The sequence below is a fragment of the Rhinolophus sinicus genome, linkage group LG10 (assembly GCF_036562045.2).
Source record: "Rhinolophus sinicus isolate RSC01 linkage group LG10, ASM3656204v1, whole genome shotgun sequence".
Taxonomy (NCBI): domain Eukaryota; kingdom Metazoa; phylum Chordata; class Mammalia; order Chiroptera; family Rhinolophidae; genus Rhinolophus; species Rhinolophus sinicus.
Genome location: NC_133759.1, coordinates 49444698 through 49459838, shown reverse-complemented (window position 1 = coordinate 49459838; position 15141 = coordinate 49444698). Strand labels below are relative to the sequence as shown.

The 15141-nt window shown below is 43.5% G+C and overlaps 1 protein-coding gene across 3 annotated transcripts in view; it reads right to left on the bottom strand.

Annotated features, from left to right (window-relative positions):
* Nucleotides 1-15141, bottom strand: part of CACNA2D3 (calcium voltage-gated channel auxiliary subunit alpha2delta 3) — an 829919-nt gene that overhangs the window by 68314 nt on the left and 746464 nt on the right. For all 3 annotated transcript variants that reach the window (XR_002136724.2, XM_074313124.1, XM_074313125.1), the window contains 2 exons: nt 7505-7567; nt 4199-4269 (listed from right to left, as the gene is read on the bottom strand). Coding sequence is in view for 2 of the 3 variants with exons in the window: in XM_074313124.1 (XP_074169225.1) it covers nt 4199-4269; nt 7505-7567 (134 nt within the window). In the remaining variant the exon portion in view is untranslated. The remainder of the gene's footprint in view (nt 1-4198; nt 4270-7504; nt 7568-15141) is intronic.

Genomic DNA, 15141 nt, shown 5'->3' with positions numbered 1-15141 from the left:
AGCATTTTCACATCTTGTTTAGTTGATTCTCACAAAATGCCCCTGAGGTCCGCATTTTGGTGATGAAGAAACAAAACTCGAAGAGGCAAAAGCATCTGTCTGTCCAAGGCCGCACGGTGGTGATTCTGGTGCTCAGCCTGAATCTTCTTATTTCAAGGCCAATGTGTCAGAGGCCCTATCAGGGACCTATCGTACCTAAATACTCGCCTATGACTGGCTATATATAACTTTTCACTTTTCCCTGGATATTCGACATTGAAATTGCATCACTGGAGGCAGAGAAAAGGGGGCAATAAATGAATCCCAATAAAAATATTTTGAAATGAGATTTTCTCCCACTAGTTGTACGAAGGGCAAAGTCACTGCCAATGACAGCAAAGGCTGTCACAACGTGTGAATTTTGGGAGATGTGACAGTAAGGCTCTTGCTATACATGAACATGGGTGAAAAGGAAAAACAGCTAAAATAAAAAACCCTACATGAGTCACAACTCAGGGAATCCACTTACTTCCCATGACAGGAATGAAGAAGCATTTGAAGCTCTCCATTTGAAACCCAAAAAGCTGACCAGGCATTTGGTATCTTAGGAGAAAACACGTGAAGCCTGGGAACGTGGCTTGGTGCAACGATTTATCAACTTCAGCTAAAAGCAATCGGGGTGATCTTATCACTCAGTGGCCTCCCATCCTGAAAGCTCTGCTTGCCTAGATAAGACATTGCTGAGGCGTCTTCCTTAGCTGCCCTTCACTTCTCAGACAGAACTGAAGGAAGCTCCAGGGACTACACAGTGCTGTTGTACAGAGAACTACGTCAAGGGCAGAAACCAGAAAATTCTCTGTGCTCAGACTGCAGGATGTTTGAACCCAGCTCTGTTACACAGAGACTTAGGGCAAGTTCTGAACCTTCCCCAGCCTCATCATTTCCATCCATAAAATGGGTATATATATATACCCAGGCCTGGCTTCATGGGCACATGGCCTGTGTAATTGTACAGAAGCCTGCACTTAGAAGGGCCCCATGCTTGGTTTAATGCTCTGCTGCCGCTGTCTTGGAATTCTTGATACTATTTGAACAAGGGGCCCCCTATGTTCATTTTGTTCTGTCCTCTGCAGATTGTGCAGCTGGTCCTGTTTATACCTGTCTCACAGAGTTGTTGGAAAGGATTTCAAGTGGTCAGGTCTCAGGTGCCACCCAGGCCTGGTGTGTGGAAGGGGCTCTGGGAAGGCAGCCACAGTGATCATTATTTTCACACTGCTGAAGTGAGCAGGGTGTTACTTGGCCCCTGGATGCTACGTCATATGCAAGCTGGGTGGACAGAGTCAAGTCAGAGACTCAGCTAAAGCGACCAAGTGGGACCCCTCTGTCTCTTAGATGGTTTGCACACACTACTGCAGAGCCTTCTCAAAGCTCCCTCAAGGTGGTGATGTGCTCACACCCGTCAGTGGCTCTCCTTCCTTCTACATGGCCTTGCAGACGCACAAGTGGATGTTCTTTCACTCTGATGGCACTACTGAGTAGAATGGCCATCAGGTCACCAGGAAACAATCCAGGAAAGAGTCTGCTACCACATAGACGAGCATCAGAGAGAAAGAGAGAGAGAGAGAGAGTGAGAGAGGCAGCAAATATACACCAGGAGAGGGAGAAAAGAGGGAGGTGGATCAAGGAATGCAACGTTCTCCTCTTTGAAGTCTGTCTTTCTGGAGAAGATGATTTGTAGGGCTCTTGTACATGAAACTCACTTCTTTAGAGCTGGGTGTAAGCAGATCAAGTAAAAAAAAAACTTTGTGCTATTTGGGCACTGATCAAGATGCTGAGATGAGAGGTCCTATCAGTGAACTGCTCCCAAGCTTTACCTGGGCCATGTCGCCAGAGCGACTCAGCCTCCGTGTGTCCTGTGTGACATGGCATAAGACTTCTGTCCCAGAGCGTTGTCAGTTACTTCTGGCTGCATCCTGTCAGTGCTTCTTCAGGACAGCTCTTCTCTTCATGAAAAGACTGTCAACCTAATGCTGCGAGCAAGCACGGCACACTGGAAAGGGCAAGGCCATGCAGGTCTGATTTCAATGAAGACGGCAGGACCCCAATAGGAGACCCCGTCATCAGGTGCCCTGGGAAGTCTGTTGTGAAATGTGTGAGTGCTGAAGAAGCCTGGTGCCAAGCCGAAAGCAAAGCCAAGACTGAGCAAGGATCTACAACAACAAAAGTCACAGCAGCAGCTAGCAATTATTGAGTCCTTAATATATGCCAGGCGCTGTGTAAGAACTTTATGCTTATTATTATCTCATTAACTCTGACAGCAACCCATGGAAGTAATCATTATTATCATCTTCATTTGCCCTATAAGGAAACCAAAGCTCGCAGAGGTAACTTAACGTATTCTAAGTCATGCAGCGAGGAAATGTCAGAGCTTGGATTTGAACCCAATCCATCGGACTCCAAAACCCAAACTCTCATTGCTCTTCCTAGCCCCAGGAAGGGGCCCCTTCAAAGAGGCCCAGGGGGTGTGTCTACTAACTCCCACATGACAGCAGTTGTTGTTCAAATGGAGAAAAGTCTCCAGCTCTTCCCTCTTCTCAAATGTGTTAGCAACTCTCATAGTAAAAGAAAGTTCTAGATTCATGCCAACCATACTTTACCCACATTAAGGAGAAGACTAGGAATTTAAAATTCCACTACAACCTTTTTTCCCCCCTCCCAACAAACTATTAAAAGAAATATCCAAGAGGGAAAAGGGGGGAAAAAGATTTTGTTAAAGAAGTTGAAAAATATGCTTTCAAATGAGAAACATGTGTGTGATTATTCTTCCTCTTTTGTCTCCCCCCACTACCAAGTTGAAAACAAGCTAACATGATACAAATGTACACATCCACATAAAGATATGAAAAACCAGTGGTGCCCTGGATGGCAGACAATCCAGAAGCTACCCTGGGAAGCTTTAAGAAGTTCAAGAAAACTCCGTAGCAACTCAAGTCCAGCTCCAAGCAGAGTTTTCAAGCATGTGTATGACTCCTGGCAAAAAAAGTTAAAAACCGTACTTGAATTTTAAAAAGGGAATTGAGCAGGAGTGAACATTCTGCTACAGGGCAGGCCTGAAAGCACGTGTGTTAGAGATTGCAGGAGTGCTGGAATTATGCCATGTTTTTTTTTTTTTTTTAATATCATTTCTTGTTTTCCCTCCTTCTGGCACAAACAAGCTATGGAATCTCAAAAATTGGGTCATCATTTTTGAATTCCTTGCTTTCAGCACAGTGCTCAGTTGGTCTTGTTGACTGGCTTAAAAGTCTGATTTCCTGAGCTAACACTTCCTGGCCATTCAGCTGCAAGAGAATAATAAACGGGGAGACTGGCTTTCCCACTGGCAGCCAATGTGCAATGGTTCTCACAGGCGAGCTGAGGTCCATCCTTGTGTTTCCTGCTATTATATACTTAACAGCATCCAATATGCCCATGAAAGCAACGCTTCAAAGGCTGCCATTTCCTGGGAAGCCAAGAGAAGGGAGACAAGTTGACTCCCAGAAGACACCCCTGCCATCCTCATCTCTTGGGGTGATGGCTTTTCCCAAGAGCATGGCTGGCCTTCCCGGGGAGGGACACTGTAAGGAAAATGTCCTCCACAAGTTTTACTTAGGATCAGTGAGAGCTCTCAGGACGCAGCTGAGCAGTACATGCCACCAGTGGAATTTGGCACCATCTGGGTTTTCTTCTAGCAGCAGATGTAAACTTACCTCCATCTGGGAGCAGGTGTTGAGACCTTTCACTTGATTTTCTAAAATTATATCAACAAGTCTCTAAATATCACTTTCCATCCCCGAATCCCAGATTTCTAGCAAGCTTCCCCGGTTTGTCAATGTGAGACAAAATACACACTCCTTCTTTCTGACCAAGTGAAAACGTTTCCCACTCTTTTGCACTCACTTGCTTAGACTGATATATAATAATTGTGTCCCAGTTCAGGCTCCGCTATTGGCCTCCAATAAACTCTATGCTGGGCGAACAGGAAACTCATTGTGAGCTGTGTTTCTAAGACTCTTAACACTCATGCAAGAGGCATCAAATTTCAGCGAGATCTTCTAGAGCATGAACACAAGTACAAACCAGCCACGGGGTCAAGTCTGGGCTTGCTTTATTTGACCTTGGTTTGTTTTATTTTATTTAGGCAAACTTTCTCGGGGGGCGCAGGGGACCATAAAATCCTTACCTTTTAAAGGAGCCCATTGTTAACAATTTGTTCATCACAGCTCCTTCGACCTCACCAAAAAAGTCTCCAGTCTGCGAGGAAGAAAAGAAGACCCATGAGGAAGTGTAGATAAATAATGTGCCCAAATACCAGAGAAGAAAAAGAAAAACGGACATAGTCTGTCCTGGAGCTGACAGGAGCAAAGGCAGGTTTTCAGGACTACTGTTACATACTATACGTGGAAAAGGTCTTAATAGTCATGGGATAACAGAGCAAACTAGGAAGCAGATGTGAATGTCCCACAGTGCATGGCAGGGGTGGGGGGGGGGGGTTTGCCTGTGTAACGTGCTGAGAGCTGCACACACACACACACACACACACACACACACACACACACACCACTACCCTTGGACGGAGTAAGCATTAATCTGCACTCAATCCCTTGTGATTAAAACTACTTCATATAGACAGAAACAGGCTGTGAAAGGGCTTCCTAAGTAGTAATAAAAAAGAATTGTTTATAATTCCTGGATGACCTGTTTAGGGAAATACAGCAGTCCTCTTCATCGGCCCTATAAATTTCCTACAGTTGAGAAAACGTCGTTTTTCAGGATCCCTTTCTGAGGAACACTCCCGTTTTGTCCACAGGCAGTTACTACGTCGACAAGAAGGAAGGCAGTCTGGCCGCTGGAGGAGCCAGCATGGCCAGTCAGGGTTCCAGGGGCCCACGCCTACTCGGGGGCTGGCCTCCAGGCCTGTGAGGACCAGAAGTCCCTCCTCATCACCAGGATGATGCTTTTGCTAGCCTAGTTCGTGGTGCTGGCTGAGATTGGTCAACTGAATGGTGGAAAAAGGATGAACATCCTCGAGCTTTGCTCTAAGCTCCCAGGACCACTATCAGCAGCGTCTCGTTGGGGAGGGTGTATGCAGTACAAGAGAACAGAGTGGGGGCAAAGCCTCCCTCTGCCAACACCCTGCAACGGGCCAGTGTAGACCAGTAGAGAACTCCTATTTCTACTGCGGCTGTTCTGAGGGTTTGTAGCTTATGTGTGGGTGGGTAGAGAAAATTCTCTAAAAGCCTGAATTAACACATTCCATACCGAATCCCAATTCCATTACAAATGAGTGACCTCAACCACGGTCCTCGGAGTTTTGGGGCAGAAAGACCTATATGGACTTTGCCAAAAAGTCAAGAAAGAGAGGCGGAAGAAGGAGGAAAGATGGCACTGACCCTATTTCACTCCAGGGGCACTAGAACCTCTGGGAAAGTCTGTGGGCATGTGCTTTCCCAGCAAGAAGGACATTGGTATTTCATGTGTGTAAATATACCTGTGTCAATGGAACTGGTTGTTAGATGAAGAAGAATGACCCTAACTGGGGTGCAGGAGATCAGACATCAAACAGGCCCAGGCAGAGCAGGCCGGCAGGTTCCCTGGGCAGCACTCTAGGCGTATTCCACAGAGAGACAGCAGGGGACAGAGCAACGTGCAGTGGCCATGGCTTCGTCAGAGCCGCTATGTCTGTGCTCCGTGTCGTTGGCTAGTTCAGCAGTCACCATTGAACCCCATGTGCCATGCCCTTTCTCCCCCAGGATCAGGTTCCTCTCTCTGCCTCTCACTGTTATGGCAGGAGGACTGGGTTCCTCCTCACAGGTGACTAATTTGAGTTCTTGCTCTATCAATGGCTCTTTAAAAAAAAATGTGGTAATGTTGCTTAATATGCTCATATGTTTCCGGTGCACAACATTATAATCTAATATCTGCGTATCCTACAGTGTGCTTGTCACTCAAAGGTCTAGGTTCCATCTGTCACCATACATTGACTATCTCAGTGTTTTTCCTCCCAGCCAAACGGGCATATGACCATAGGCCTATGGACTTCACTACTGCCTCAGAGTCTGGCCTCATTTCATGGGCTCATTCCCCATGTTCTACTAGTAACTGTCCAATGTCCACTGATGTTCAGTAGCTGAGGACATGGGGTGTCAGCAGTTTGAGTCTCAATCGTATGAGTTTTTTCACCCACCAAAGGCACACTTAAAAATCCCACAACAATCTTCTGGATAAGACAGGAAACAAGCACAGTTCCACATGTTACCTGGGGCCAGTGCTTGTAAATGAAGGAACATTAAGCTCTGACCCTCAGGAGCCACACGCAAGGACAATTAACTAATTTATGAAGCATCAATGGGCCTATTGTACTGCTGACCACTAAAGAATTGTAAATGGTTTAAATGGGACTGCATTATAAAATGTTAGTATCCTCAAATACCAGAGTTAGGAGGAGGTTGACGTAGTCAGCCATCCTCCTTTCACAGAGCCGCCAGATGGCCGGGACAGGTTAAGTGACGTACACAAGATCCCAACACCAGTTAAAAGGAAAGCGAGCTCGGCCAGAAACCCTCTCCCTTCACCTCTATATTAATACCACACTGCTAAGCACGCCTGTATTTTATCTTCTTTTAACATGCTACTTTAATTTATAATTGCCAAAAAGAAAAAAAGAAAGTAACACACACACACACACACACACACACACACACACACACACACACACAGACACACACACACACACACACACACACACAGGTTTAAAGGAGAAACCCATGCTTCTCTATTAAAATACTATTGATTTTAACTTATTTATAATTTCTGAATACAGTGGAGATTTCTGTGCTCGGCCCCATAACTTGTTTCTCTTCCATCTCTTTCCCTCCTGCCCCACAAGGCTCAGTCAAATGAAGGACATTCTTTGTCTGTCTATGGATCCTTGTTCTTCAGTGTTGAGAGCCCAAGTTAATCTTTGAACTCAGGTAACTGATTTTCAAAAAGCAAAAACCATAAAGAATAATTATGTTGGATATATATCTGTATCTGTGTACATAAAAATTATATATGTGTGTGTATATATATATATATATATATATATATATATATGCATACACACACACACACACACACACACACACACACATATGAAGATAAACTATCAAAAGGAGGAAAACTCCTTAAAATTGCCCAAACTCTTTAAGGCACTTCTACCCTTCAGGCAAAGAGATTTATAAATTGAACATTTTATGAGTGAGAGAGCAGACCCTGAGCTCTACAGGACCCCCCTGCCCCCCACTGGGAGGTAAAAACTCTTTGGGGCCTGCTGAGAAGTAGGCTCTGACATTCTTAGAAGGATGGAAATACGGTTTTATAATCTCCTGCTATTACCTCTTAAATATAGATCACTGTCTCAAAGTTTTAACACCATAATTTGTTTTCCTTGACCCAAGCATGTTGTGAACGCCTTACTCTGAGTTGGGAGAAATTTCGCACTCACCTGTGTGTAGTCTTCAGACACCAGAATAAATCCATTATTGTCTATGAGGTAACAGTTCACAGTCTAGAAAATAAAAATACCCCAGGTTCAACTCTGTATCCTCAGACTGCTTTTACACAAAATGACGTACTTCCAACCCGAGCGCAACCTATTTTAGGTTGTTTTTGGGGAATTGGAAATGCCTCTGGCTGTAGGAGGTAATGCCAGGGTGAAGCTAACCCCACTGTTAACATGTGCAGAACTCACCAACAAAAGGAAAACACCAAGCAAACCTGAACACCCCAGATTAGGATAAGAAAGACTATACATTAAAACAATCATTAAGTACAGTTTGTCTTCGTTTTATTTTCTTTATATGACCTGAATAATATTCCCCAGGAAAAGAGCATTCAGAGGCCCCGAGCCCGTATTCATAGCAGTTGAAGTGCAGGCTGTTTGGAAAGCAAAACGCCAGTACAGTGTCATTACTCTAATGATGTATCAATGAAAACACCGCGACAGCTCAGAAGACCATCAGGGGACCAGGTAATATTTTTTAATTTGTTCATAGACTTAGGTGGGGGGCGGGTAAGGGGCTGACTTCTGTTAAAGGGGCCCCTCAGGCCTCCTAAAGGTTTTCAAACTGTGTTTTTAATTGGGAGCTGGATTTGGAGGCAGGGCTGTTAGCTTTTGGTAGCTCAGACTTATAAATTGTGGAAAGCAAGGTAACCCCAAACCTCTGCTTCCCCCACACTACTTTAATCTCAAGTGAATGATTTGCTACAGGCTAAGTTTTAATTACAGTGCTGTGGAGTTTAAACTTAAGGTTTAATTCCGTCCTTGATGTAACTCAGTTTCTATTTATTGCAGCTTTACATACCAACTGCAACATTTAATTTGTAACATATCTTTACCCTGAGCTAAATTCCCCCTCGCTCCAGGTCACCGCAGGGCTGGTGTTTTCTGGGACATTTACCTATCCACGGAGTTGGTTTTAGTCAGACATAAAAAGTGCAGCACTGAGTTGATCAGAAAGATTCATCTTTATTACTACGCAGTGGTGGAGGGTCAGCAGAAAATGAAAAACCCTGCTAGTGCCTTTTATAAGAGACTTGGCTGCTTTGATGAGCAATGGGATGTCTCTCGGTTATTCAAGACGGCCAGATGCATGACTTGGGTAACTTGGTCACACTCTTGCTACCTGAAGAAGCTCTCAGCTGCATGGATACTGCTTTGGCCCGGGTGGGAATTCTGACAAACTCCATTCTCCGTTTTTTGGAGATAGCATTATGGAAGGAATCTCATAGAGCTGTGCTGTCCAATATGGCAACCAAGAACTACATGCTGACTTAAATTTAAGATTAAGTTAATTAAAAATTAAAATTAAAAATCCAGTTCCTCAGTTGCACGAGTCACATTTCAAGTGTTTCACAGTAGCTGTAGCTAATGAGTATACTTTTGGACATTTCCATCACTGTAGAAAGTTCTTTCAGACAGCAGTGGGTTTGTTTGCTTTTGTTTGTTTGTTTTTTTGTTTTTTTTTCAGATTAGTACGCCAATGAGTTTTAACCCGGTTTACATTGGGTCATATTAGATAAATCCATATCCTCGTTTATTTGAATGTCATGATCCTCATTTTCCAGGTCTAGACACTGAAGCAAAAGGAGGTGACCCTCAATTCAATCAGTGAATACATGTTGAGTATGGGAATGGCCTCCATACTCAGATATTGACTCTCTAAATCCTCCCAGGTGTGTAGAGAATCAAAAGTCATCATAACCCACCCCTCATTATAAAATTGGTTCCTACTCAAACATCCCTAGCCAATCAATAGTACTCTTTATATTAGACATATATCTTTGGTCAGTATCTCTGTTACAAGGCAGGTGCAAAGGAAATAGATTATAAAGTCAATTGAAAATCTTGTGAAAGAGGCAACATTTCATGAAGTCCAAGGGAGTGAGATTGGAGATCAGCTCCGATCACAGAGGTAGCCATTGGCACATTAGGATCTGTCAGAGGTAACACATGAAGAAAGAAAAGAAAAAAAATCACCACAGATAATATGAAAGAGGCTTCCAAAGAGAATGAGTTCAAAAGTAAGGGACTAAGAAACGCTCCTGGGATAACTGATCAAACTGTACCCTAGTTGACTCTACCGTGATCATTCTGAGAAAATCAAATGTAAAGAATTCTATATCATTTATAATTTTATAATTTTATCAGAAACATTCTATAGTTGACCCTTGCACAACCTGGGTTTGAACGGTGCTGGTGCACTTATATGTGGATTTTTTTCCAATAAATACTGTAAGTGTATTTTTTCTTCCTTATGATTTTCTCACATTGTCTTTTCCTCACCTTACTTTATTGTAAGACTACAGTATATAATACATATACCATACAAAATACGTGTTAATCGACGGTTTATGTCATCAGTAAGGCTTTCACTCAACAGTAGCCTGGCTATTAGTTAAGTTTCTAGAAAGTCAAAAGTTTACACACAGATTTTTCAACTGTGTGTGGGGTCGGAGCCTCCAACCTCTGTGTCGTTCAAGGGTCACCTGTCATTTCAACTCCCAAACCCCACTAAACTTATTTCTTTGTTTGTAGAATTAGAGTACAACTGCAATTATAACCTAAGTTTCTTCAATGAAATACATGTATTTTCACAAGTTCCACTTCATTTAGAGACAACGCTTCAATGAAATGTTTCATTATATGCTGCAAATTAGGACCTCTGTGCTCCTTATATGGGCGAGCAGGGGGTGGAACCGAGGGTGGCTGGCCACTAGGAGACTCGCCTGTCAGGTACCCGCCCTTGCTCCCCACTCTCTTCTGGTGTGGAAGGAACAGAGGTGAGAGTTCAAGAGCAGGAGGTAAGGCTGTTTTAACCCAGAGCTTGGAAAACCAAGCTGTAGGAATAGAAAGATGGCAAGTTTGGGAGAACACCAGTGGAAAACGATCACACCAAGAAGTTTTTCTTAAAACATGTGATCCTCTCTAATAATATGATGACTTAATAGGCTGAATAAAGCAATAATACTACCAAGAAGAAGACAAAGAAAAGAAGAAGAATGGCGGCTACAGGAGGACATCAGCTCATGCAGTTCTTACTTTTCACAACATCAAGTAGGGATTATCCACTTGGACAGAGGAGAAAACTGAGGCCAGAGATGTTACCTTCCCCAAGGTCACACAGTGAAGCACGTAGACATGAGTCCAGTGCTATGGGACCCCAAAGCTCACTGCTTCTACGGGCCAAGTCATCTTCCTCAGCAAAGACAACAGGACACAATTACGGTCCTGGGGGTCCTGCTGGCTCCTGGAAGGCTTTTCCTGTTAGAGAAAAGTCATCCCTTAACATACATAGAGCTAAGGACATAACTCATCTGCCACATGTCACCAAAGGAAACATGACAAATGACAGAAAAACCTGCCAGACCAGTTAAGACACCTAGTGTCTGGAGTGTTATTATTATGGCTGAAAACAAGTAAGTAAAACCAACAAAAACCAACTGGTGTTTGGGGTCATTTGGTAAAGTGGTATCGACCCCAATTTTAGGTCTCTGGACTCCTCAGTTGCATTATTTTTAAATTAATATCTGAAACCAAGAGACTTAGTCAGATACAGCCGAGGGGGATTTTCTGTATGTCCCCATCCCTTGCTAAGGAACAATCTATGGAAGAAAAAAACACACAAAACAAAACATTATAAGCTACCATCTAAAAATCCACTTGATGATCCACTCATTTTGGTCTGATTGTTCTACATCCTACCAGTCGGTGTTGGGAAGAGGAACAGGAGGGCTGACCGAGGTTCCTGGAGGTCTGCGTGCATGAGCTTCCCCTTGCTCCAAAGGGGCCTCACCTTTGGTCCAGCACAGTGGGCATGTTCTCCTGGGTCAGGACTGGGGAATAGCATTTGCTTCTTCTACATTGAGTACCAATTGGCATTTACTTCTTGGACCATGCTTCCATTTAACATTTTTTTGTTTTTAATTTACTTTCTCTTCCTTACATTAGGATTCCATGACAGGACCTTGGTGGCAGAGAAGATGCCATACTGTACTTACTGATGAGTAAGTTTGCATTTCAATGTTACACAGATAATCCAAAGATCTGGGCACACTACTGAGCAAAAAACAGATACTGTCAACATTACAATTTGCAAATCACTGAGAAAATCACAAGTCAAAAGCAAGGATGCTGTGTCATTGAAGTGGACCTGGATCGCTGACTCTGAAAGATGGTATTAAGTTTTCAGAGGCAATGCTGTTGTGTTAGGTAAATGTAGTCACCACGATGACTTCCTGAACAGACCTCCCTGCCAACAACCACTTGGATTAAATTATTATTGGGACATGCAGGGGAATGGAGTTATCCCACTGCAATTAGGTGAGCAGAGCACTAGGTTATGGCAAAATCAAGACAGAATTAGCTAGATTCCTGTCTGACCAATTGTTTTCTCCATGTCTCTTTACAACAAATAATATTCAGTTGCCTTCTCCACTCCCCCTCCAATAAAAGGAAACGAAGGAGCTATTTTCTTAGCTTTCCCTCATTACACTACTTTTCCTCCATTATTAAGCCAAAGCTCTGAGAAGGTGTCTGCCCATCACCCTGTTCCAAGAGCAGACTGACAGGCTGGAGGGCTTGGAGAAATGGAGCCCTACGTTTTCACAGCTGTTGTGGACGCCAACTCCACAGCCACCTTTGACAAAACATCTAGGGATGTGGTTGTCTGAAAAATGCAGAGATAAAGACAGAGAGGGAGAAAGGCAGAGATAATTTTTTTTTTTAAAGACATCTTTCTTCAACTATTTGATGACGCAGTATTGCTCAGAAAAGTCTGATTCCAGGTCACAAAGGCAGAACAGGCAGAAGCCAAGGTGAAAGCCCAAAACCAGGCCATGGAAATTGGGCAGTCAGACAGTAAGGAAGGATACCTGGAGGTGAGAAACAGAGCACCAAGCTTGTGTTCTCTGGAAGAAGGTATTAGCCCCGAGGAGGCTAAGATACTAGCTTGAGAATCAGAGACTTTTGATATTTGCTATCAGTGTGAGTTTGCACAAAGTCTGTTAACACTCTGAGTCTCAGTTTTCTTATCTGAAAGATGGAGATAGCAATAATTATTTCCTGGGGTTGTTGAGAAGATTAAGTGGGAGGGTGAGCGCAAAGTGCTGAGCACAGTGTGAAGTGCGTAGTGGAGAGTAAGCCCTCAGAGAAACTGTGCTGACATCCTTTCAGCAAATAATGTTTATTGGTCACCTACTATGTGCCAGCTTTATAAGCATCCTAATACTACATATTTAGAGTTTCTCAGAGAGGGAAGTTGTTCCACAATTCATAGCAAAAGGTTGTGGAGGCAGATTGGTTGCCTGTTGTTTTCACGTGTGAGGAGAAAGAGAGAGAAGAGAGAAGGGAGAAGGGGGACGGCTGGGTTCTTACACCTGATGGTGGGGCTTGAGTCTCTGCTTCTCAGGCACACAAGGAGCCACTTCTTGCTACCTTTTCTCCAAGTCTCACAATCAGACCCCTAATAAAATGATTGTGGAACAGCTTGGCCCTTACTTCACATCACTTGGTATATCTTTTCATCATAGGTCAACCATCATGTCAGAATTCTCTCTTCTTAAAAATAATTTTATTTTCTAATGAGAGTCAATATACAATATTATATTAGTTTCAGGTGTATAACAGGGTGATTAGACATTTATTTTATTTTATTTTAGATTAGACATTTATATAACTTATGAAGTGATCACCCGATAAGTCTAGCACCCATCTGATAACTATACATAGTTATTACAATACTATTGACTATATTCCCTGTGCTGTCCTTTACATCCCAGTGACTGTTTTAGAACTGCCAATTTGTACTTCTTAGTCCCTTGACCTTTTGTACCCATCCTCTCCTATCTGGCAACTATCCATTCATTCTCTGTATCTATGAATTGTTTCTATTTTGATTGTTTGTTTATCAAAATGCAAAGAGGTCACTTTGGACAGAAGTACCTAGTAGGAGTCACCTGTGCCCTTGCCCTCAATAGCTATTCCAATGAGGGTGATTCCAGAGATGGAGGCACCTGGCTGCCTGATTTAGCCCTTCCTATAGCCTGTCATACTTCAAAGAAGCATTTCAGATTGCAGAGGAAATGCCCAAAAGGCCTTACAAGTCTAATCACGACTATTAGTCTCTATTCCTTTGGAATCAGAGAGGATGGCAATTGAATTTGAATATGAAAATTTCTACCCACTCATTGCCCCCACATCTCCTCCAAATGCCTCAGCAGGTGAGAACCTTCTCATTGTCCGCTCTTTTTGCAGAGTGTTGTGTCCTCATCAGAAGATGGTGGCTGTTGGAAAGGTCAGTGGGAGGAGAGAATGACAGGTTGAGGAGACAATGGTTCCCATGGATCAGACTGACACCAGAGGTGGGCATGGCCTTCTTTCTTCCCTTCCTTCTGAATGCCACCCAGGTGTCCATAGACTACAATAAACCTTTGCTACGTCAGTCCCTTGCATGTGGTAATCGATGCCTGTAAAGCAGTTATGCTCTGGGCATTGTCTTCAATGTCATGCCCTTCTTTATCTTCAGTGACTTAAATGTTACTCCTCAGAGAAGCCTTCCCTGAGCACCCATATTAATTCAATTCATAGCACTTACTACGGTTGATAATCACACATGGCATCCCCCCTACTAACCACTTAGCTCCTGGAGCACAAGGAGCCATTTCTGACTCTGCTGCCCATTGGCTCCCCAGGGGTCAAGAGGTAGCAGGCACATGAGAAAGGCTCAGTAAACATGTCTTGAAGGAATGAATGAGTATATGAAGTACTGCCTCTACTCTGAAGTTACCGCTCACCCTGGGTGGACTGGAGCTCCTTAAAAATCTTGTCGTTGCCTGGGCCAGCCAAAGATGCATCTCTATAAGATGGGAAGACATCTGGACAGACAGCCTCCACCCACCGGCCCAGGGCACTCCAGCCAATGTCCAAGGAGTCCACTGGTGGGTGAGACAAGGGGGCTAGAGTGGATCCAAGGCAAAGTATGTCTGATAAGTCTGAGGGAGTTGGGCCAGGTCTTCAGTGCAGAGAAGGCATAAGCATGTGAAATTAATGAGGCCCCACACCTGTTTTTAATGGGGACCTGATCACTTGAGGGCGGTTGGGGGAGAAGAGGGACACAGTCTCAAAGGCTTAATTAGAAGTTATGAAAGTAGAATGACACATGGAAAAAGTCTGCCAAAAGGTTGGAAAGGGGCCTCAGTGGGATGGCAGGGATGGCTTTTCCATTTAAAACAATGTCAACTGGTTGCCTGAAGCCAAAACTGAAGAGTCAAAATGGGAAATGGGTGGCAGATACAAAGTGCAAAATGAGAACATTTGAGTATCAGATCAAGTTTTGCAATCAGAGCAAATGCAATGCTTAATTTTCAAAGTATGTGAACCTTTAAAAATGACATTTGAATGGAGGTTTATCCCAATAGCTGCTGAAGATAATCATTAGTAGTGAGGAAGACATCTCACCTTGTACTTATGACACCAGGGGAAATTGACAATTGCCTAAAGTGCACATTGCTGTTTGAAGGTTTAGATTTAGGTGAACCAGTATGCTAAGGGAAGAAAAATTCGGCAGACATTTTTGGTTTATA